At 44.3% G+C, this 24,333-nt stretch overlaps 1 protein-coding gene across 1 annotated transcript in view; it reads left to right on the forward strand.

The window, feature by feature from the left end:
* LOC309553068 (uncharacterized protein) overlaps positions 1 to 24,333 on the forward strand; it is a 101,445-nt gene that overhangs the window by 75,936 nt on the left and 1,176 nt on the right. Inside the window, 1 exon segment of the mRNA XM_082253967.1 lies at positions 23,640 to 24,333. Coding sequence (XP_082110093.1) covers positions 23,640 to 24,333 — 694 coding nt within the window.

A 24,333-nucleotide genomic window follows, 5' to 3' on the forward strand; every position in this document is an offset into this window, starting at 1 on the left:
TCCTGCGAATGCCAGTCATACTGATAAGACTTGTCTTGGTGCCTAGCTGGTAATTACATTAGTGTTTAATGTAATTACCAGCTAGGCACCTAGACAATTATCTGCTAGGCACCTAGACAAGTCTTATCAGTATGACTGTCAATAACAGGAATTCATCACTCCAGACAGTCCGGCAATGGTTCCCCACCATTTAAGAAGACCCAGGGCTGTCCAAATCTCATTAACCAGCTTTCTATTCATATCTATCCTCTCACTGAGTTTCAAGTTGGCAGAGACCATCATAGCTTCCTTGAATGTTAACTGTGGTAATAACATGTTATCTTGCAATATATACCAGGACATCTTCATGAATACGCATAGCTCCCTCAAATGCCAGAGCCCCTATTCAGTAAGCAAGAAGCTACCCTACAGTCCCTATCACATACCTGGTAGCAGAGCCTGATAGGAAGGCCTCTCTTACACCTCTGACTCGGGGCCTCTGATAGTGTAGACAGGAGGCACCAGACTACAGAGTGGCAAGAGTGCCTGTAAGTCTTGATAGCAGCAGGGCAGGTGTCCACGCTGAGCAGGAGAAGTCATCAGAGGGCTCCATCAGCAGGCAGGCAGCTGGTAATGGTGACAGTGGGAAGGAGTCAGGCAGGCCTGGTCATACACAGACAGGATGGATCGGGGTACAGGGCACAGGCAGGAGTGAGGTCAGGAAACAAGCCAGGTCTGGAACCGATTAGTAAAGCAGGAGCCAATGGAGCAGAGAGAAGCAGAGGTGAGGGGACAAGCCGAGGTCAATGCAGGTGGAGTTCAGAGAATGGTCAAGACAAGCCGGGTCAGCAACTGGAAGCAGGATATATATTCACAGGATCACAGGTACACAGGAGGCTAATGACAAAGCAGCACTGATCCTGAGCACTGACCGAGTTTAAATAGCCTGTTTGGCACCAGCATTTGTCACAGGTGCACACAAGCGCCTCTAGTATGCGCGTGCAAGTATCCGCATATGAATTAGCCAGTGCCCAATTCTTGTGAGAACGAAAGGGAACAGGTTTTAAACTGTGCCCAGAAGGCCTTTCCTTAAAATCCCCTGTCCTGGTTGGCTCTGTCACAGGTAAAGTGCAGCGAAGGACCCAGGAGAAATACCATTCTAAAGCTGTTTTGATGCTTAGGCCCCTTTAACGGGTCAGATGTGGTGTGTGTCAGTGGGGGATTTGCCCACTGACGGATGACAGGTGTGTGTCCTCTCAGCTTATGCACAGGACTCGTTTACACCTGACTGCCCTCCAAACTGATCTGGCCAGCTGTTTTTGCCAGATCTAACTGGACCCGGAGGTAGCCAGGTGTAAACGGACACAGGTCTGTTGACATCTGGTGATCCATAGAGCAGAATATTGGATCCAATCGGGTCCGTCTCAAAAACAGACAGCCAGACCCCATCTGTCCTCTCATGTAAAGGTGCTTAGTGCAGGGGCCAAAACCTTCTGGCAAGTGTGGGAACACTAGAACACACTCATGGAGCACTAAGAAGCACAAGGGCACTTTAACCACTTTAAGACCGAAGGATTTGCTCCCTTAACCACTTCCATACAGGGCAGTTACTCCCCCTTCCTGCCCAGACCAATTTTCAGCTTTCAGCGCTTTCACACTTTGAATGATAATTACTCAGTCATGCAACGCTGTACCCAATCAATTTTTTTTATCATTTTTTTTCACACAAATAGAGCTTTCTTTTGGTGGTATTTAATCACCACTGGGTTTTTATTTTTTGCGATAGAAGTGAAAAAAGAGTGAAAATTTTGAAAAAAAAAAAACATTTTGTTTTAGTTTCTATTATAAAATTTTGCAAATAAGTAATTTTTTTTCATAAATTTTGGCCAAAATGTATACTACTACATATCTTTGGTAAAAAAACAAAAACAAATTAGTGGTTATTATTTAGTCTGTGTGAAAGTTATATAGTCTACAAGGTATGGTGTCAATCATTGAAAATTGATAACACCTAATGTACTGACGGCCTATCTCATTTCTTGAGGCCCTGAAATGTCAGGACAGTACAAATACCCCCCAAAAATTACCCTTTTTTGGAAAGTAGACATTCCAGGGTATTTAGTAAGAGGCATGGTGAGTTTTTTGAAGTTGTAATTTTTTTCCCCACAATTATTGGGAAAATTAAGAAATCTTTTTTTTTTACAGAAAATTGTCATAATTAAAAGTTATTTCTCACACACAGTATATGCATACTTGCAATTACACCCCAAAATACATTCTGCTACTCCTCCTGAGTATGGCGATACCACATGTGTGAGACTTTTACACAGCCTGGCCACACACAGAGGCCCAACATCCAAGGAGCACCTTCAGGTGTTCTAGGAGCATAAATTACACATATAATTTCCTAACGACCTATCACACTTTTGAAGGCCCTGGAGCACCAGGACAATGGAATTACCCACAAAATGACCCCATTTTGGAAAGCAAACACCCCAACGTATATTCTATGAGGCATAATGAGTCTTTTGAACATGTCATTTTTTTCCACAAGTTTTTGAAAAAAAAATGTGGAAAGAAAATGAAAACGCATTTATTTTTACACAAAGTTGTCAATTTATAAGATATTTCTAACACATAGCATGTACATAACAAAAATGACACCCCAAAATACATTCTGCTACTCCTCCTGAGTATGGCGATACCACATATGTGGGACTTTGTCACAGCATAGCCGCATACAGAGGCCCAACATGCAAGGAGCACCGTCAGGTGTTCTAGGAGCATAAATGACACATATCATTTCCTAATGACCTATCACACTTTCGAAGGCCCTGGAACACCAGGACAATGCAAACCCCCACAAAATGACCCCATTTTGGAAAGCAAACACCCCAACACATAATCTAGGAGGCATGGGCTGGAGACAGGTACTCGGGTACTCTGGGCTGGAGACAGGTACTCGGATACTCTGATGGGATACAGAGAGGTACTCGGGTACTCTGATGGGCTGGTGACAGGTACTCAGGTACTCCGATGACAGGTACTCAAATTACCCGAGTACCTGTCATCAGAGTACCTGATGGGCTGGTGTCAGGTACTCGGGTACTTTGATGGGCTAGTGACAGATCCTCTTTATTGGGGGGGGCAATCAGTTTGTTTGGGGTGCACTGTAATCGGTAACTAGCTGTTACCGCAATCTCCTCCTCACACAGGATCAGTGTGTGAGGAGGAGAACACGGTGACAGCTAGTTACCGTGGTTTCTGTTGACATTCTGTGACCGGCTGTGATTGGACACAGCCGGTCACGTGCTAAAGAGCCAATTTCATTGGCTCTTTACCCTGATCAGGGATGGACTTTGTCAGGGTGACACTCTCCATCCCTGATCGCTGCTCTGCGCGCCACTGGGGGCACGCACGAGTGGCGTGCACAAGGGAAGTATGATGCCCATCCGGATCGAGGGAGACTCCCTGCCAGCGTCATATTACTATGGCCCGGTAAGAAAGTGGTTAAGGACCAGGCCCTATTTTGCGATTCGGCACTGCGTTACTTTAACAGACCATTGCGCGGTCGTGCAACGCTGTACCCATATAAAATTTACGTTCTTTTTTTCACACAAATAGAGCTTTCTTTTGGTGGTATTTGATCACCTCTGTGATTTTTATTTTTTGCGCTATAAACCAAAAAGTGCGACAATTTAAAAAAAAAAAAAAAAACAATATTTTTCACATTCTGCTATATGACAGTCTCAATAATAAAAAAAAAAAGTAAAAATCTAACATTTTAGTTCAATTTTTTTTCTGCTACATATTTATTTATTTATTTATTTATTTTTTACCAAAATCGCAATTAGCGTATTTTGATTGGTTTGCGCAAAAATTATCGCGTCTACTAACTACGGGAAAGATTTATGTCATTTTTATTGTTTTTTTTTTTACTAGTAATGGCGGCGATCTGCGATTTCTAGTGAGACTGCGACATTGCGGCGGACAGATCGGACCCCTTACTGACATTTGACATTTTTGGGGGGACCAGTGACATTACTACAGTAATCAGGGCTAAAAATATGCACTGTCACTGTACCAGTGTTGGGGGTAACTAGTTACAAAGTAACGGATTACAGTAACTACATTACTTTATTTGGTGACGAAGTAATGTAACTAGTAACAATACTAATATTGGTAACTACACTACTTTACTAGGCTAAAGGAGGTAACTACACTACTTTACTAAGCTGTAGGAACGCGCTTTCCTGCGTTACCCAAGCCGTGCGATACAATCGTTATTTCGAAGAATAGAGAGGGATAAAGTTTATGACTTTTTGTTGCACTTTATGTTTTATTCTGTTTTTTCAGCTTTTGTTCTCATGTTTCCCAAAGCCTGTGTTTATCCAATAAACTCTATGCAGAAAGAGTGTCATGTATCTTCTTCTACACGGTCAATTAAGAAAGAGGAAAGTAAAGTAATAAGTAGTGAAGTTACTTTTCAAATGCAGTAACTAGTAAAGTAATCTCGTTACAATTTACAGAAGTAACTAGTAACTAGTTACATTTTTTGAGTAACTACCCCAACACTGCACTGTACTAATGACACTGGCAGGGAAGATGTTAACCCTATGGGTGATCAAGGGGTTAAATGTAAGCCTAGGGGCGTGTTTCTAACTGTATGGGGGCGTGGCTTTTGAAATTATCACAGACACCTGTAATCCTATATAGAAGGATCACAGGCGCTCTGTGATCATTCCATAGAGAAGAACGGTCAGCTGTGTTTACAACAGCCAACCGTCCTCTCAGCAGGGAGCAATTGCGGGTGCCCAGCGGCAATCAGAGCCACTGGCCCTGTGCATCGGCTTCCCCACTGCCGAGTGGGGGCGCACGCTTGCTCCTAGCTGCAGGCGCGCGACCGACATAGACCTACGACGGTTTGCCTGTACGAGCCACCCTGCCGCAGTAAAAAGGCGGCGGGTGGTCAGTAACTGGTTAAAAAAAGACATGCAATGAGCTCTTCTTTGAGGACCAAGCAAGACAGTGGACAGTATACCAACTTGTGTACAGGCGGTCCCCGGGTTACAAACATCCGACTTACAAACGACTCCTACTTACAAACGGGGGGGGGGGGAACAGGAAGTGAGGAGAAATCTCCCTCAAGGAAGGGAAATTCACTCCTGGAAGAGTTCTCATGGGAAAAAGGTGTCTCCACTGAAGCTTTATCACCAATCCCTGTTTCCACAGCAATCCAAAATTTTCAAAATCCAATTGTCACAAGGACAGAAAATGAGGTGAAATCTTCTGAACAGGGGCACAGGCAGAAACACAATGGCACAGGGGTGTTAACCCTTCCCTATGCTATCCAAAAAAAAACAAACTAAAAATTATTATTTTGGCTGGAGCTACACTTAATAAAATGGAGCCTTTTCTTGACTTACATGCAAGTTTAACTTAAGAACAAACCTACAGACCCTATCTTGTTTGTAACCCGGGGCCCGCCTGTATGCACTAAACACTTTTATCAGATGTATTCATTTTGACACTTTATGTATTACCCACTTATGGCGCTTTTCCACTGCATGGTACGGATTGGTTTGGCTCAATTTGGCGCTTTTCCACTGCATGGTACCGCATGGTACGTGTTAGAACGGTTTGGTATGGTTTGGTACAGCGGCGCTTTTCCACTACATGGTATGGCTTGGTACGGCTTGCTTAAACAGTACCACCTCAGTTGGGGTTCCAAGCAGGCCGTACCGATACCATATCCAACAATCCTTTGCATGCAGCCTTGATTGTTTGCCACTACTAGCCACTGATTGGTCAGAGAATCGTTGTAATCCCACCCACTTACTACTTTAGTGGAAAAGCAAACCGAGTCGAGTAGAGCCTATACAGTGCTGAAACGTGCCGACTCGTACCACGCAGTGGAAAAGCAAACTGAGCCGACTGGGCCAAGCAGTGCCGAGTGGAGCCAAGCCGGTACTTGCAGTGGAAAAGTGCCATTAGTGTCCCGGCCTTTTCTGGCACTTGTTTACAAGTAAAAATCTGCAAAGTATAAGGAACCAATGCACTACCAATAAAATAGTGAACCCAAAAAATAAAATGTATGTGTAACTACTAAGAAAAAGCTGCCAATCCGTGTAGTGTCACCCCATACCAATAGAAATTCTAATATAAACCGGTGCTATTTCTAATATGTAATACAATAAAATATCAGGGCATATATTTAAATGCATACCATATCATATATATTAATTGATAGTGCTAGATAGTGATAAAATGTAGTAAATATTAAAAAGTCATAAAAAGTTCCTATGGATGTGCGATAGGTAAATAAATTGCAGTAAATGGTAAAAGTCCATAAAAAAGTTTCTGTGGATGTGCAGTAAAGATATAATAAATATAATAGTGATCCAAAACATGATCATAAAATCAACCAAATAGTGCCATATGTGAAAAGATCCCAACAAGAAATCCAAGTTATTTCTCACACACAGTATATGCATACTTGCAATTACACCCAATGGCCGCTCACCTCAATGGTAAATAAGCCAAGCATTCGTTTAGGGTATATGGTTCATCCGTATAGCTGGTAATGACTCAAACAATAGAGGTGTAGATGGACTGCGAGGCATATTGGAAGTTGGCCGTAGACCGGAAGTTCAGATTCCTATCACGTTGCTCAGTGCGGAGACCCAGTGGACTGTTCTCCATGTACATCTCTTTGAATTAACTTATACTACTCCCAATACACCTGGCAGTCCATCTACACCTCTATTGTTATCTGAGTCATCGGGCAATCCATCTACACCTCTATTGTTATCTGAGTCATTACCAGCTATACGGATGAACCATATACCCTAAACGAATGCTTGATTTATTTACCATTGAGGTGAGCGGCCATTGCACTTATCGGTGGATTTCTTGTTGGGATCTTTTCACATATGGCACTATTTGGATGATTTTATGATCACGTTTTGGATCACTATTATATTTATTATATCTCTACTGCACATTCACAGAAACTTTATGGACTTTTATCATTTGCTACAATTTATCACAATTTATCTATCGCACATCCATAGGAACTTTTTATGGAGTTTTAATATTTACCACAGTTTTATCACTATCCATCATTATCCATTAATATATATGATATGTTATGCATTTAAATATATGCTCTGATATTGTTTTATTGTATTACATATTAGAAATAGCGCCGGTTTATATTATTATTATTATTAGAAGTAAAAATCTGTATTTTGTGCTAGAAAATAACTTGGAACCCCCAAACATTATATATTTTTTTAGCGGAGATGCTAGACAATAAAATGGCGATCACAGCAAATTTTTTTTATGTCACATGGTATTTGCACAGCGGTTTTTGAAATGCAATTTTTTGGGGATGAAATACACTTTAATGAATTTTAATGCAAAAAAAAAAAAAACTATATAACCCAATTTTTTGGTCAAATATAAAAGATGTTACGCCGAGTAAATAGACACCTAACATGTCACACTTTTGTTATGGCAACAAGCTACAATGCACAAAAATCTCCATAGGCGACGCTTTAAAACTTTTTTACAGGTCACCAGTTTAGAGTTACAGAGGAGGTCTAGGACTAGAAATATTGCTCTCCCTATAACGTTTGCAGTGTTATCTCACATGTGTGCTGAGAACACCATTTACATATGTGTGCGCGACTTGCGCGTGCATTTGCTTCTGCACGTGAGCACAGAGGGATGGGGGGGGGGGGGTGCTTTACATTTTTTTTCCCCTATTTATTTTTTATATTTTTACACTGTCCCTTTATTCTTTTTTTTTTTTTTACAACTTTTATCCCTATTACAAGGAATGTAAACATCCCTTGTAATAGAAATAAGGGATGACAGGTCCTCCTTATGGAGAGATCTGGGGTCTATAAGACCCCACATCTCCGCTCTACCTTTAAAGAGGTTGTAAACCCATACAAACATTTTTTTTATTTCAACCTGAAAGAGAAACACATAATGAGCTAGTATGCATCGCATACTAGCTCATTATGAAATACTTACCTTAGAACGAGCACCCGCCGTGCTGTCCGCTTACCTGTATGATGGGCGACATGTCCAGTCACCCGTCTTCCGGGATCGCGGCATCCGGCCATCTGATTGGCTGGAGCCGCGGTGACGTCGCGCACGCGCGCGGGAGCCGATGGTCACGGCACGGGCTCTGAAGGAACGGCACCAGCGGCCGTTCCTTCAGAGTGCATGCGCCAGTGACGTCACTGGCTGAATGTAAGGTAAATATCTCCTAAACGGTGCATGTTTAGGAGATATTTACAGTACCTATAGGTAAGCCTTATCATAGGCTTACCTATAGGTAAACGTTGCAGAGGAGGGTTTACTTCCTCTTTAAAAGCAAAAGATCAAAAAAAAAAAAATGTATCTAATGCTTATTTTTTTATTTTTTTTATTTCCGCCCTAGATCACAAATGACATCATGACTTTGCTCCGGTCCTCCTAGATCATTGAAATGAGGAGGGACGATCTGGTCTCTCCTAATTTCTGTGACAAGCTGCACGAACCACCGGATTATTTCCCGGGCTCCCTGGTAAGAATGGTAAGCCCGAGCAACACTTGGAGAACGGCGGGAGGGGGGGGGGCGACAACCCCTCCCGCTGCTTTTAAAAGCGATCCAGTGGCTAATCAGCCCCCTCAGATTGCTTTTATGAGAAAGAATTGTCAACCAAAAAAAAAAACATACCAGGGTTATGGCTGACAGCTTCAGCCATAATCCCAGTAAACCACTTTAAAAATCTGGTATATACAGAATGTGCAGTCAGGGCCGCTGATAGGGGGGACCACCAGTCCTCCTGTAGGGGGCCCGGGCATACAGGGGGCCCCAACAGCACGGGGAATCGGTGCAGTCGGGGCGGATGGGGGAATTACAGAAGGAAGCTGTGTGCGGCCCTCTGCAGCAGCTGAAAGCCTGTTTCTCCCCCTCCTGCCAGCTTTCAGTTGCTGCAGGCAGAGATACAGACAAAGGGCATCATTCCCGTAATTGCTTCTCTGACACCGATCACCCTCCCTGTTCTGCCTGCTTCAAATTTCCCCCCTCCCCGTGTTCTCCCTTTTCACTGTGATGCCCCCCCCCCCCTGCAGCTCTGTGGGCTAAACATTGTAATAAATAATTTGAAAAAATTAGAAAATAAAATTGTAAAAATTGTTAACATTAAAAAAAATTATACATTTTTTTTCCTTTAAATTCTCTGTTATGTTTGTGTCCGCTAATAATGATTTTAGTTGATTTTTTGTGAAAATATTGTTGTGATAAATTCAGGGGGGGGGGGGGGCTGCCAGGTAGGCTGTACGGGGCCCCGTGATTTCTAACAGCAGCCCTGTGTACGGTTGACCGTTTGTGAACAGCAATAATTATATATTCATTAAGGCTTCATTCACACTTGTGTGACTCGCACAATTTGCAGAGCGACTTTGGAGTGTGACTGATCGGACTTTACACTCTCTGGCACTAAGTCACATAAAAGTAATGCAGGAACCTTTTCAAACTGTCTGCAACTTTAAGTTGCATGGACCTGAACGGATGCCATTAAAAATAGGCTGTGACTTATGTGACTTTATGTGTCTAATGTCCCATGACAAATCACAAGTGTGAATGGAGCCTTAGGGTTTTTTTCATTGCTCTGAGTTATGAGCACCATCCTGTGGTCAAAAATAGACAGAGCAATCCAATGAAACTAAACATGGGGAAAAAAAACAAAAAAAACTGAAAATTGTTGTCAAATACTTACCGTAAGTTTCCTTTCCTTTCCGGATGGACTCCATGGCAGCTTATGTGTGGGTCAGTCCCGCCTCCTCCTACCTCCATAAATAGCCTACTCCAGCAGATGGGAGGGGACTCCAACTACCATGGAGTCCATCAGGAAAGGAAAATTACGGTAAGTATTTGACAACAACAGACTCCATGGCAGCCTATGTGCAGGAAAATAATAATGCCAAACACCAGGGTGGGCAACTGCTGGACAAAAGAAAGTTTAATTTGCATCATCAACAGATAGTATTCGCAAACCAAAATTAACAGAAGGCAACGAGGCTGGCTCAATACAGTAATGAGCCATAAAAGTATTAATGGAAGACTACACTTAACACAAACTAATCACCAGGCCCGGATGGCGTACATCCGAGAGTACTCAAGGAACTCAGTAAGGTTATATCTAGGCCACTGTTCCTGATCTTTGCTGACAGTATTAGGACAGGAGATGTACCAGGGTAGTGGAGGAAAGCAAACGTGATTCCGATATTCAAAAAGGGTCAGAGGCATATCCCGGGAAATTATAGGCCTGTCAGTTTGACATCAATAGTATGTAAACTTCTGGAGGGGATGATAAGGGACTATATCGTAGAGTTTGCTAAAGACAACAACATCATCAGCAGTAATCAGCACGGGTTTACAAATGGGCGTTCTTGTCAAACCAATCTCTTAACATTCTACGAGGAGGTGAGCTGTGAGCTAGATAGGGGCAGACCAGTGCATATGGTGTACTTAGATTTCGATAAGGCGTTTGATACAGTTCCCCACAAGCGCTTAATTTATAAAATAAGGTCTGCAGGTATCGACAGAAGGTTTTCTCTTGGATACGGAACTGGCTAAAAGGGCGTGTCCAAAGGGTGGTAATATACAGCGCATACTCAGACTGGTCTGAGGTGGTAAGCGGGGTCCCCCAAGGCTCAGTCCTGGGACCAACCTTGTTCAATTTATTCATAAACAGCATTGAGGACGGGATCAGTAGTTCGATATCAGTTTTTGCAGATGGCACAAAATTGGCCAGGGCAATAACTGCACAGCATGAAGCAGATATCCTACAGGATGACCTGGACAAAATAACGGAGTGGGCATCGACTTGGCAAATGAGGTTTAACGTGGAGAAGTGTAAGGTTTTGCACTTGGGGACTAGAAACATAAAAGCACAATACACATTAGGAGGGGAACCCTTGGGGGAATCAAAAATGGAGAAAGATCTGGGAGTCTTGGTTGATGATAGACTAGGCAAAAGCATGCAATGTCAAGCGGCAGCTGCCAAAGCCAGCAGAATATTAGCATGCATAAAGAAAGGGATGTATTCCAGAGATAAGTCTCTAATACTTCCACTTTATAAAACTCTGGTCCGACCACATCTGGAGTATTCTGTCCAGTTCTGGTCACCAGTCCTCGGGAGGGATGTGTTGGAGCTGGAGAGAGTCCAGAGAAGGGCAACTAAACAAATTAGGGGATTGGAGGACCTTAATTATGAAGAGCGTCTGCAATCGCTTGATTTATTCTCCCTGGAGAAGAGACGCCTGAGGGGGGACATGATAGCAATTTTAAAATATCTCAATGGGGATCTCAGCTTAGAAAAAAAGCTGTTCAGTCGAAGGGATTGCATGAGGACTCAAGGGCATACAATGCGATTAGAGGAGAAGCGTTTTAACCTCAGGCAACGTGGGGGGTTCTTTACTGTTAGGACTACAAGTTTGTGGAATTCTCTACCACAAAAGGTGGTTTCTGCAGGTAGTATGGTGGCTTTCAAAAGACTCTTAGATGTACATCTCAAGGATCAGAACATTCAGGGCTATGTGAGATGATTACAGCCACACACACCTACACAGGTTGAACTGGATGGACTGTTGTCTTTATTCAACCTCACCTACTATGTAACTACAGTATATATGTAACAAAGCCGCCTTGCATATTACTTCAGGGGCCACGTGACAAGAGGCTACCCAGGATGTGAATACACCTCTCGTCGAATGCACAGTCACCGCTTCTGGAGGAGCCAAGCCCTTAAATTTATAAGCCCATTGAATGGCCTGAACGATCCATGCCACGATGGACCTAGAAGAGACATGCAAGCCCTTTTCCTTACCGTGGAACAGAACAAACAGATGATCCAATTGTCGAACAGGAGCTGTTATTTCTAGGTATAATTTCAGAATTACTCCCTGTTTTGCTTGCGTCTATCTAGCAAAGTTTCTTTGCGGTATAATCAAAGAAGCTCAGACCTCTGCAGTGTATAAATGTGCTTTTACTATACAAAGATGAAATCCAAAAGATGTCAGCGCTGCTACATATAAATGTATCTATTAAAATGTATTGATAACTAAAATAAAGTGCTTATTGTGCAATACCTGTGTTGTAAAGTAATCAGTGCATTCCAATAAATAGTATAAATAAAGAGAGGCCCGGAGTAAAGGAGAGAAGAGACATGGACCGAGGGCCGGCATGACAGGGGTTAAAGGGGTTTGGGAAAAGGAGGAGTTTTCAGCAATAGAAAATATAAGTGGTGGGACTTTTAATTGGTGTTTTGGCCAGGAAAGGGTGGAGCTACAGGGAGAGGTCAAGCTAGGGGCCTCAGGAAGTCTTCAGTCAGAGGAAAGCTGCATTTTCTTGTTTTTTCTGACTTTTGGTTGTGCGGCCCACCGCCCTTGTTTTTGGTTTTTGTTTTAACAGAGTCTTTCTTCTTTTGGGGTGATTCTTTGTCATGGCAGCAAGCGGGGTACAAGGTCCTGGTAGGTTGGTATGGTGAAAACTTATACTTGGTAGGGACCCGTCTGAGGTACGGCTCCCAGTAGTTGGTATGTTGGTACCTGCGACTAGTTGTCTCCGAGCCGGTGCTGTGGCGGCTGGAGGCCTAATTAAGTCAGACGCAGGTACCCCCTTCTTTGATGCCTACCAGGACCTTGAGGTTCCAGTAAAAAACTAGGTTTAACGTGTTATTTACCTGTTATGTATACAGTTTGTTAATAAAAGGCTGCTATGGCCATTTAACTCCAACCTGTGGTCATGTGGTTATTTATAATGTAGGAGAGTGATAGTCAGAACAGAATGGAGACAAATCATCTTTAATCCCCTAGTCATGCCAATATTACCAAATTGGGTAGCAATTTTAAAAACTCAGACCAGGGGTGACCAGAGCTGACCAGAGGTTCCCGTCCTGCAATAGAGGATGCCCCCCAAATATCTCTTAAATACTATAAACAGATCAAAAGTTAATCTAAGTTAAAACTTTTGGCTCAGTGCCAATAGGGTTCAATAGTCACACTAATTGCGGTAACCCTTTCTGTCCAAAAATAAATTCTATAACTATTACAGGAACAAAGATATTCACTGTTGAACCCTCCCTTGACAAGTAGCCAATTTTCAACATTTTGCACCAGAGCTCCCTTTTACATAGGGATCCATTTGCAAAATGTAATTTCTCATTATCTATAGTTCTATAAAAAATAACCTCAAAACATCCTGCCAACTATGGCAAACTGTTTTGCCTGATAAAAACTGTTTTTATTCACTATTATCACTCTTCCCAGAGGTTCCTATGCTTTATACACAAATGTATAAATGGCAAAACTCCAAAAATTCCATTAAAAAAAATAAAAATAAATAAATAAATACATGCATATGTGTGGGAATGCTGGGACCCATAGTCCTACAAGCTTCGGGCAAGGAGTGACCCCTCTCCAGCTTTATCATGAGAAAAATATGCCAGCTGCGAGCGGGGGAGTTTACCTCTGATAACAACGCAACAGAGCAATTCTCAGAAAAACTGTCAGGGACACACAGAAGGGAAAGAGGGGGTTGAACTGAAAAAAGACCTCAAAAACGTAACCCCTTCCTCTCTCTGTCTCTCTCTCTCTCTGTTGCCCGTAGCAACCTCAAACCTGACTGGATTTATCTGTGTAACAATGTATGTTTCATTTCACAACACACACAGAACAAAACATTACTCCTGTTGTCTCTCTTGTCATGTGACCTCAACAGCTGAGCTAACCCCTCAGGGGTACCTTTAACCAGTCAACCCCCCGAGTAACCGTCCCGAAGGACGTTGCAAATATCTACCTTCTCAGGACACACAAATGCAACCTTTCAGTCTGTAGAGACACACTTCAAACAAAACGACAGACACTGAGACATTACTCCTGCCTCCCTTTTTGTCGGGTATCCACCTGCAGCTGAGCTTAACCCTCAAGAGGTCACTTTAACCAGTCAACCCCCCGAGTAACCCATCCCGAAGGACGTACATCCACCCTAGTGTCGGGCAACCTACTGCAGCTGAGCTTAACCCTCAGGGGGGTCACTTTAACCAGTCAACCCCCTGAGTAACCCGTCCCGAAGGACGTACATCCACCCTAGTGTCGAGAAACCTCCTTTTGAGTCCCAATCACTCAGGATGGACTGTCTTTCAGTCTGCAGAGTCCCAAGCACCCAGGATGGACTGTCTTTCAGTCTGCAGAGTCCCAGCCAGCCAGGGTGGCAGACACTGAACAAACAATATACAGCCAGCAGAAATCTTACGGCAGATTAATAAAAACAGCTCCAAGTGAGGAATAAAAGATTACCCGCCTCTGGAATGTCCTTGGAAAGCCGACAAGATCCGCGATAAGATAAGACAGAAACAAGTCGTACAGTGGTAAGGTAAAAATACCTACCGTACTCTCAGGGGTGAGCAAGTCCCTCTTGGTCTGTCTCATCCAGTCGCCAAACCTCCTATGCGGCTTTTGGTCGGATGAACCTGGAGCCCCACGTTGGGTGGGCGCCAATTGTAATGGTTCCGCGAACCTCAATCAGGTTCAAAATAGATTTCTTGCTGCTGGATCTATTTAAATAGGTAATTAGAGTGCATGCACGAGGATATCATAGACTGACACACATTGTTCAGGTAAATGATACTTCCTGTTTATTTGTAATGTACAGTCTATTACAGGGGTGGCGAACACGTGGCTCTCGAGCAGCATGCGGCTCCCGGCCGAACTGAATGCGGCTCTTTGGCTCTTTGGCTCTTATGGTATACTGTGGCTCGTGAAGAATAGATGAGATTTAAAAAAAAAAAAAAAAAATGTAAAATTTTCGCCCATTGGCGGGCGCCGTACTGTGTCCTGGGTATGGGGGGGGGTGGAGTCAAAAACCAGCAGGGGCGCCGATTGGCGCTCTTCAGCGGGACACTCCCACTTTTATGATGTCCGGGCTGTGATTGGTCCAGACTCCAGCCTGGACCAATCACAGTAGGACATCATCTTCCGCCTTCCTTCCCGCCCGAGCACAGTGTGCGCAGCAGCGGAGAGAAGAAGACGTCGCGAGTCACCAGGAGGACCGGAGCGGACGGAGACCAGGACTCGGCGGGAGTTGGCACTGCAGAGAGACCGGATCCAGACCAGGCCGCAGGCGCAGCGTGAGGAGGTCATCTGGAACCAGTCAGTCAGCAGCCCGGTAAGTGAGTCCTCCTCCTCCTCATGCCTATTCCATCACCTGTGCCATTATTATACCATCTGTGCCATGCCATACCATCTGTGCCATACCATCTGTGCCATGCCATACCATCTGTGCCATGCCTGTACCATCTGTGCCATGCCATACCATCTGTGCTATGCCTGTACCATCTGTGCCATGCCATACCACCTGTTCCATGCCATACCATCTGTGCCATGCCATACCATCTGTGCTATGCCTATACCATCTGTGCCATGCCATACCATCTGTGCCATGCCATACCACCTGTGCCATGCCATACCATCTGTGCCATGCCATACCATCTGTGCTATGCCTGTACCATCTGTGCCATGCCTGTACCATCTGTGCCATGCCTATACCATCTGTGCCATGCTTGTACCATCACTTGTGCCATGCCTATTCCCTCACTTGTACCATGCCTATTCCATCACTTGTGCCATGCCTATTCCATCACCTGTGCCATGCCTATTCCATCACTTGTGCCATGCCTATTCCATCACCTGTGCCATGCCTATTCCATCACTTGTGCCATGCCTATTCCATCACCTGTGCCATGCCTATTCCATCACTTGTGCCATGCCTATTCCATCACCTGTGCCATGCCTATTCAATCACTTGTGCCATGCCTATTCCATCACCTGTGCCATGCCTGTTCCATTACCTGTGCCATGCCTGTTCCATCACCTGTGCCATGCCTGTTCCATCACCTGTGCCATGCCTATTCCATCACTTGTGCCATGCCTATTCCATCACTTGTGCCATGCATATTCCATCACCTGTGCCATGCCTATTCCATCACCTGTGCCATGCCTATTCCATCACCTGTGCCATGCCTGTACCATCACCTGTGCCATGCCTATATTCCATCACTTGTGCCATGCCTATTCCATAAGGACATTATTGTGCAGGGGGCTCTGATGGGGGACATTTATGTGTGTGGGGGTCTCTGATGGGGGACATTTGTGCCATGCCATACCATCTGTGCTATGCCTGTACCATCTGTGCCATGCCATACCATCTGTGCCATGCCATACCATCTGTGCCATGCCATACCACCTGTGCCATGCCATACCATCTGTGCTATGCCTGTACCATCTGTGCCATGCCTGTACCATCTGTGCCATGCCTATACCATCACTTGTGCCATGCCTGTACCATCACTTGTGCCATGCCTATTCCCTCACTTGTGCCATGCCTATTCCATCACTTGTGCCATGCCTATTCCATCACCTGTGCCATGCCTATTCCATCACTTGTGCCATGCCTATTCCATCACCTGTGCCATGCCTATTCCATCACTTGTGCCATGCCTATTCCATCACCTGTGCCATGCCTATTCCATCACTTGTGCCATGCCTATTCCATCACCTGTGCCATGCCTATTCCATCACTTGTGCCATGCCTATTCCATCACTTGTGCCATGCATATTCCATCACCTGTGCCATGCCTATTCCATCACCTGTGCCATGCCTATTCCATCACCTGTGCCATGCCTGTACCATCACCTGTGCCATGCCTATTCCATCACCTGTGCCATGCCTGTACCATCACCTGTGCCATGCCTATATTCCATCACTTGTGCCATGCCTATTCCATAAGGACATTATTGTGCAGGGGTCTCTGATGGGGGACATTTATGTGTGTGGGGGTCTCTGATGGGGGACATTTATGTGTGTGGGGGTCTCTGATGGGGGACATTTATGTGTGTGGGGGTCTCTGATAAGGACATTATTGTGCAGGGGTCTCTGATGGGGGACATTTATGTGTGTGGGGGTCTCTGATGGGGGACATTTGTGCCATGCCATACCATCTGTGCTATGCCTGTACCATCTGTGCCATGCCATACCATCTGTGCCATGCCATACCATCTGTGCCATGCCATACCACCTGTGCCATGCCATACCATCTGTGCTATGCCTGTACCATCTGTGCCATGCCTGTACCATCTGTGCCATGCCTATACCATCACTTGTGCCATGCCTATTCCCTCACTTGTGCCATGCCTATTCCATCACTTGTGCCATGCCTATTCCATCACCTGTGCCATGCCTATTCCATCACTTGTGCCATGCCTATTCCATCACCTGTGCCATGCCTATTCCATCACTTGTGCCATGCCTATTCCATCACCTGTGCCATGCCTATTCCATCACTTGTGCCATGCCTATTCCATCACCTGTGCCATGCCTATACCATCACCTGTGCCATGCCTATTCCATCACTTGTGCCATGCCTATTCCATCACCTGTGCCATGCCTGTTCCATCACCTGTGCCATGCCTGTTCTATCACCTGTGCCATGCCTATTTCATCACTTGTGCCATGCCTATTCCATCACTTGTGCCATGCATATTCCATCACCTGTGCCATGCCTATTCCATCACCTGTGCCATGCCTGTACCATCACCTGTGCCATGCCTATATACCATCACTTGTGCCATGCCTATTCCATAAGGACATTATTGTGCAGGGGTCTCTGATGGGGGACATTTATGTGTATGGGGGTCTCTGATGGGGGACATTTATGTGTGTGGGGGTCTCTGATGGGGGACATTAATGTGTGTGGGGGTCTCTGATAAGGACATTATTGTGCAGGGGTCTCTGATGGGGGACATTTATGTGTGTGGGGGTCTCTGATGGGGGACATTTATGTGTGTGGGGGTCTCTGATGGGGGACATTTATGTGTGTGGGGGTCTCTGATAAGGACATTATTGTGCATGGGTCTCTGATGGGGGACATTTATGTGTGTGGGGGTCTCTGATGGGGGACATTTGTGCCATGCCATACCATCTGTGCCATGCCATACCATCTGTGCCATGCCATACCACCTGTGCCATGCCATACCATCTGTGCTATGCCTGTACCATCTGTGCCATGCCTGTACCATCTGTGCCATGCCTATACCATCACTTGTGCCATGCCTGTACCATCACTTGTGCCATGCCTATTCCCTCACTTGTGCCATGCCTATTCCATCACTTGTGCCATGCCTATTCCATCACCTGTGCCATGCCTATTCCATCACTTGTGCCATGCCTATTCCATCACCTGTGCCATGCCTATTCCATCACTTGTGCCATGCCTATTCCATCACCTGTGCCATGCCTATTCCATCACTTGTGCCATGCCTATTCCATCACCTGTGCCATGCCTATACCATCACCTGTGCCATGCCTATTCCATCACTTGTGCCATGCCTATTCCATCACCTGTGCCATGCCTGTTCCATCACCTGTGCCATGCCTGTTCTATCACCTGTGCCATGCCTATTCCATCACTTGTGCCATGCCTATTCCATCACTTGTGCCATGCCTATTCCATCACCTGTGCCATGCCTGTACCATCACCTGTGCCATGCCTATATTCCATCACTTGTGCCATGCCTATTCCATAAGGACATTATTGTGCAGGGGTCTCTGATGGGGGACATTTATGTGTGTGGGGGTCTCTGATGGGGGACATTTATGTGTGTGGGGGTCTCTGATGGGGGACATTAATGTGTGTGGGGGTCTCTGATAAGGACATTATTGTGCAGGGGTCTCTGATGGGGGACATTTATGTGTGTGGGGGTCTCTGATGGGGGACATTTATGTGTGTGGGGGTCTCTGATGGGGGACATTTATGTGTGTTTGTCTGTTTTGGCAGGTCACTGCGTGGTGTGGCTCTCTGACTCTCACAGTTTAAAATTTTGGCTCCTTTTGTCGAACTTGTTCGCCACCCCTGGTCTATTATATAGTTAGTAGGCGGTGTCATATGTTAGTACGTCATAAGCATAATATTAGCATAATACTGATTATTTGCAGCTTTCTGATTAGTCATGTCCATTATAAGGAAGTCCCCTTCGAGTTTATGAATGTTATCTTTTCTTGAAGGCACTGTGCCAAGGCTCCATCTTTCTTCAGACATTCCATCTCGGTGGTGGGGGGTATTTAGTAACGGCCATTTTGAGTAAGGAAGACAGAAAAAAGATATGTACATGTACAGAAAAACAGACATAGAAAAATAGACATTTTGCTTAATTCACAAGTGTTCATCACATTCCTTCACACAAATACCTCAATGGTGATCTCAGCATAGAAAAAAAAACTATTCAGTCGCAAGGAATGCATGAGGACACAAGGCCATACAATGTGATTAGAGGAGAAACGTTTTAACCTCAGGCTACGCAGGGGGTTTTTTACAGTCAGGGCTACAAGACTGTGGAATTCTCTACCACAAATGGTAGTAACTGCAGGGAGTAAAGCTACATTTAAAAGTCTCTTGGACGTACATCCCAAGGATCAAAACATTCAGGGGTATGGGAAATGATTCACACCTTCACAGGTTGAACTGGATGGACTATTGTCTTTATTCAACCTCATCTACTATATAACTATGTAACTATGCAATGCACTTTAACACACTACAATGCATCACTAAGTTGTAAATCAGCGCTTATAGTATAAGTCCACCCTAAAACTAAAATCCCTGCATCTATAGATCTCCACGATCTAACACTAACCTATCTAGCCCTGTAAAGTAGAAATCAGTATACTTACCTTTTTTAAGCCAATCCGACCCGATCTCCAGTGACGGAAGCTCTGCAGAGGACACTGCCGGCAACGGCTGTGAAATGAATGGGAAGTGACGTCACCCACAGACTTACTATGGGGCTTCCATTGACAGCTGTTTCCTCTGCACCCGCCTCACAGTGAACCCGCGGCTGACAGCTCAGTGTCGCATTATGTCGGATAGAGGAAGCATTAGGTGTTAGGGTAAATGGGTAAACCCATTTTTTTTTAAACATATTCAATTATTCCTCCAATCAATGTGTACCATTCTTTTGATCTTTTTATTTAGAAGGGAAGCATACATTAGTTATAAAGGGAGATACTGTTGTTTGGTGTTACAGGTGAGGTAGTAGAAACTTCCAGTCTGATACTAAAGGCCAAACAGCAGGAAGACAGACTGTCTCTGTACTCTGGGGGAGAAATAGTCAAGCTACAGGTGGAGGAGAGTAGAGACCGGTAAACAAAAATGAACAAAGTAAGGCAAAAAAGGGGAGATGGTGGAGAAGAAGAAAAAAGATGAGGCCTGTTTACTGCGGCACTTTGTAACTTTTCACCCCAAGTGTACTAAAGGTTACCCTGGATGGATTTGGATCCTAGCAATGTCCCTGGCAGTAAGTAAAAGATGATGCAATGAAGAAGAAAATCAGCAATAGCAGCCTACATATTTCTCTCACTTAATTTCACTTAAACAGAAACCCCAGCCATTCCAGATCCCGAATGATGCTGTCAAGTTGGGCATCCCATAATTCCTATTACCTATCCAAGTTATTACCCCTCATAAAACATACAGTGGGTACGGAAAGTATTCAGACCCCCTTAAATTTTTCACTCTTTGTTATATTGCAGCCATTTGCTAAAATCATTTAAGTTCATTCTTCTTCCTCATGAATGTACACATAGCACCCCATACTGACAGAAAAACACAGAATTGTTGACATTGTTGCAGATTTATTAAAAAAGAAAAACTGAAATATCACATGGTCCTAAGTATTCAGACCCTTTGCTCAGTATTTAGTAGAAGCCCCCTTTTGATCTAATACAGCCAGGAGTCTTTTTGGGAAAGATGCAACAAGTCTTTCACACCTGGATTTGGGGATCCTCTGCCATTCCTCCTTGCAGATCCTCTCCAGTTCTGTCAGGTTGGATGGTAAACGTTGGTGGACAGCCATTTTTAGGTCTCTCCAGAGATGCTCAATTGGGTTTAAGTCAGGGCTCTGGCTGGGCCATTCAAGAACAGTCACGGAGTTGTTGTGAAGCCACTCCTTTGTTATTTTAGCTGTGTGCTTAGGGTCATTGTCTTGTTGGAAGGTAAACCTTCGGCCCAGTCTGAGGTCCAGAGCACTCTGGAGAAGGTTTTTGTCCAGGATATCCCTGTACTTGGCCGCATTCATCTTTCCCTCGATTGCAACCTCCTGTCCCTGCAGCTGAAAAACGCCCCCACAGCATGATGCTGCCACCACCATGCTTCACTGTTGGGACTGTATTGGACAGGTGATGAGCAGTGCCTGATTTTCTCCACACATACCGCTTAGAATTAAGGCCAAAAAGTTATATTTTGGTCTCATCAGACCAGAGAATCTTATTTCTCACCATCTTGGAGTCCTTCAGGTGTTTTTTAGCAAACTCCATGCGGGCTTTCATGTGTCTTACACTGAGGAGAGGCTTCCGTCGGGCCACTCTGCCATAAAGCCCTGACTGGTGGAGGGCTGCAGTGATGGTTGACTTTCTACAACTTTCTCCCATCTCCTGACTGCATCTCTGGAGCTCAGCCACAGTGATCTTTGGGTTCTTCTTTACCTCTCTCACCAAGGCTCTTCTCCCCCGATAGCTCAGTTTGGCCGGACGGCCAGCTCTAGGAAGGGTTCTGGTCGTCCCAAACGTCTTCCATTTGAGGATTATGGAGGCCACTGTGCTCTTAGGAACCTTAAGTGCAGCAGAAATCTTTTTGTAACCTTGGCCAGATCTGTGCCTTGCCACAATTCTGTCTCTGAGCTCTTCAGGCAGTTCCTTTGACCTCATGATTCTCATTTGCTCTGACATGCATTGTGATCTGGAAGGTCTTATATAGACAGGTGTGTGGCTTTCCTAATCAAGTCCAATCAGTATAATCAAACACAGCTGGACTCAAATGAAGGTGTAGAACCATCTCAAGGATGATCAGAAGAAATGGAAAGCACCTGAGTTAAATATGAGTGTCACAGCAAAGGGTCTGAATACTTAGGACCATGTGATATTTCAGTTTTTCTTTTTTAATAAATCTGCAACAATGTCAACAATTCTGTGTTTTTCTGTCAGTATGGGGTGCTATGTGTACATTCATGAGGAAGAAGAATGAACTTAAATGATTTTAGCAAATGGCTGCAATATAACAAAGAGTGAAAAATTTAAGGGGGTCTGAATACTTTCCGTACCCACTGTAAAAACCAAGATCAAAGAGTGTTCCTTGTGTTTAGATGAAAGCTAGAAAAATGCTTTTTGTCTGGCTGTGTAGGAGTGGGGAACACAGTCATCTGCCAGCCCTACGGGAGTAGTGCTATAGAAGTTTCCTGTCTGATACTAAAGGCCAAATAGCAGGAATAGAGACTGTCTCTGTAATCTGGAGGGAAAAATAGTCAAGGGACAGGTGGAAGATAGGAGAAATCAGTAGAAAAAATGGAATGAACGTAAAGAACAATGGGAGAAATGATGGAGAAGAAAAGAAAAAAAAACAGGAGCCCTGTTCACTACAGCACTTTACAACTTTTCACCACAAGTGTACCAAAGGTTACCTTGAATGGTTTTGGAATTGCACAGTGGTGTAGTGGTTAGCACTTTCACCTAGCAGCAAGAGGGTCGCTGGTTCAAATCCCAACCACAACACTACCTGCCTGGAGTTTGCATGTTCTCCCTGTGCCTGCGTGGGTTTCCTCCAGGTACTCCGGTTTCCTCCCACACTCCAAAAAAAAAAACATGCTGGTAGGTTAATTGGATCCTGTATAAAAAAAAAAAAAAAAGAAATTGGCCCTACTATGTATGTATGAATGTGAGTTAGGGAACTTAGATTGTAAGCTCCTTGAGGGTAGGGACTGATGTGAATGTGCAATGTATATGTAAAGCACTGCGTAAATTGCCAGCGCTATATAAGTAACTGAAATAAAAAAATAAATCTGGCAGGCCCCTGGCAGCAATTAAAAAATGAAAAAGAAACTAAGCAATAGCAGCCTACATATTTCCCTCACTTACTTTCACTTAACCAGACCCCCAACCATACCAGATCCAGAATGATGGTACTAGGCTTGGACTCCATGTATCCACACTCCGTTTTTCCATGTTGTAGCCATGTCCAGCTTGCACCTCAGTGCACTTAAACTGGCCATAGATGGGTAGAATTCTGAATATTTCTTTTTTTTTTTAGGATTTTAGGAAAAGAATGTTCTAAGATTGTTTGTTTGTTCATTTTTCTAATCATTAGTGGGATCAAATTGATCTTCGTTTTCAGCCGCAGTGATGTGAACATCTGAAGGAGCAGCATAGAAAATTTTTCTCAAAGGAATACATTTCTAAAAGCGTATGTGGTTTTCGTTCTATAAAGTCCATTCATTCCAAAATCAAATGTTAAAAGGAAACAAAATCTTTGAAGAGGCATTCTAATGTTCTGAGAATTTTCGTATGATTTTTCCTAAGAATTTTTGTTCAAAATTCTATCTTTCTACGGCCAGCTTCTGCCTTGTTTCTTCTCTACACCCGTCTTTTCCCCTTTATCTCTCTTTTAATGTTAGGCGCTATGATTATCTTTACTACTGAGAGAAAATCCTCCTTCCTCTGTACACTGATCTCTGTTTCAAACTTTAATGATCCAACCCAGCCTCACTCTGTGTAGGAGGAGGTCACCCCTCCCAACTGCATTCTTCCCCGGAGTCAGAGACTTTCAGTTTCATTTCTCTTCTGCTGTCACCGATGGCTTCTGCTGATCTGAGAGCTGAGTTGGAATGTTCCGTCTGTCTGAACATTTATACAGATCCTGTAAACCTGAAATGTGGACACAACTACTGTCGATCTTGTATTGATCGTGTGCTGGATACACAGGAGGGGTCTGGAGGATATTCCTGTCCTGAATGCAGAGAGAAGTTTCCGGATCGGCCTCCACTGCAGAGGAACATAACACTGCGTAACATAGTGGAGAATTTCCAGTCTGCTCAGTCAAATCAGGAGTCCGGGGTCTTCTGTACTTACTGTGTGGACTATCCTGTACCTGCTGTTAGATCCTGTCTACACTGTGAGGTTTCTCTATGTGATAAACACCTGAGAGTCCACAAAAAGTCCCCAGAACACATCTTATGTGACCCCGCCTTGTCCATGGAGAGCAGGAAATGCTCCGTCCATAAGAAGATCCTGGAGTATTACTGCACTGAGGATGATACCTCTATCTGTATGTTATGTGTGATTGGAGAACATAAAGGACATAAGTTGGAGTCACTGGATGAGGCTTCTGAGAAGAAGAAGACAACACTAAGGAATGTTCTGCAGAAACTTCTGAGAAAGAGAGAGGAGATGGAGGAAAGAGTCCAGAGTCT

The sequence above is a fragment of the Pelophylax lessonae genome (assembly GCF_965119305.1).
Source record: "Pelophylax lessonae genome assembly, chromosome: 4".
NCBI classification, from domain to species: domain Eukaryota; kingdom Metazoa; phylum Chordata; class Amphibia; order Anura; family Ranidae; genus Pelophylax; species Pelophylax lessonae.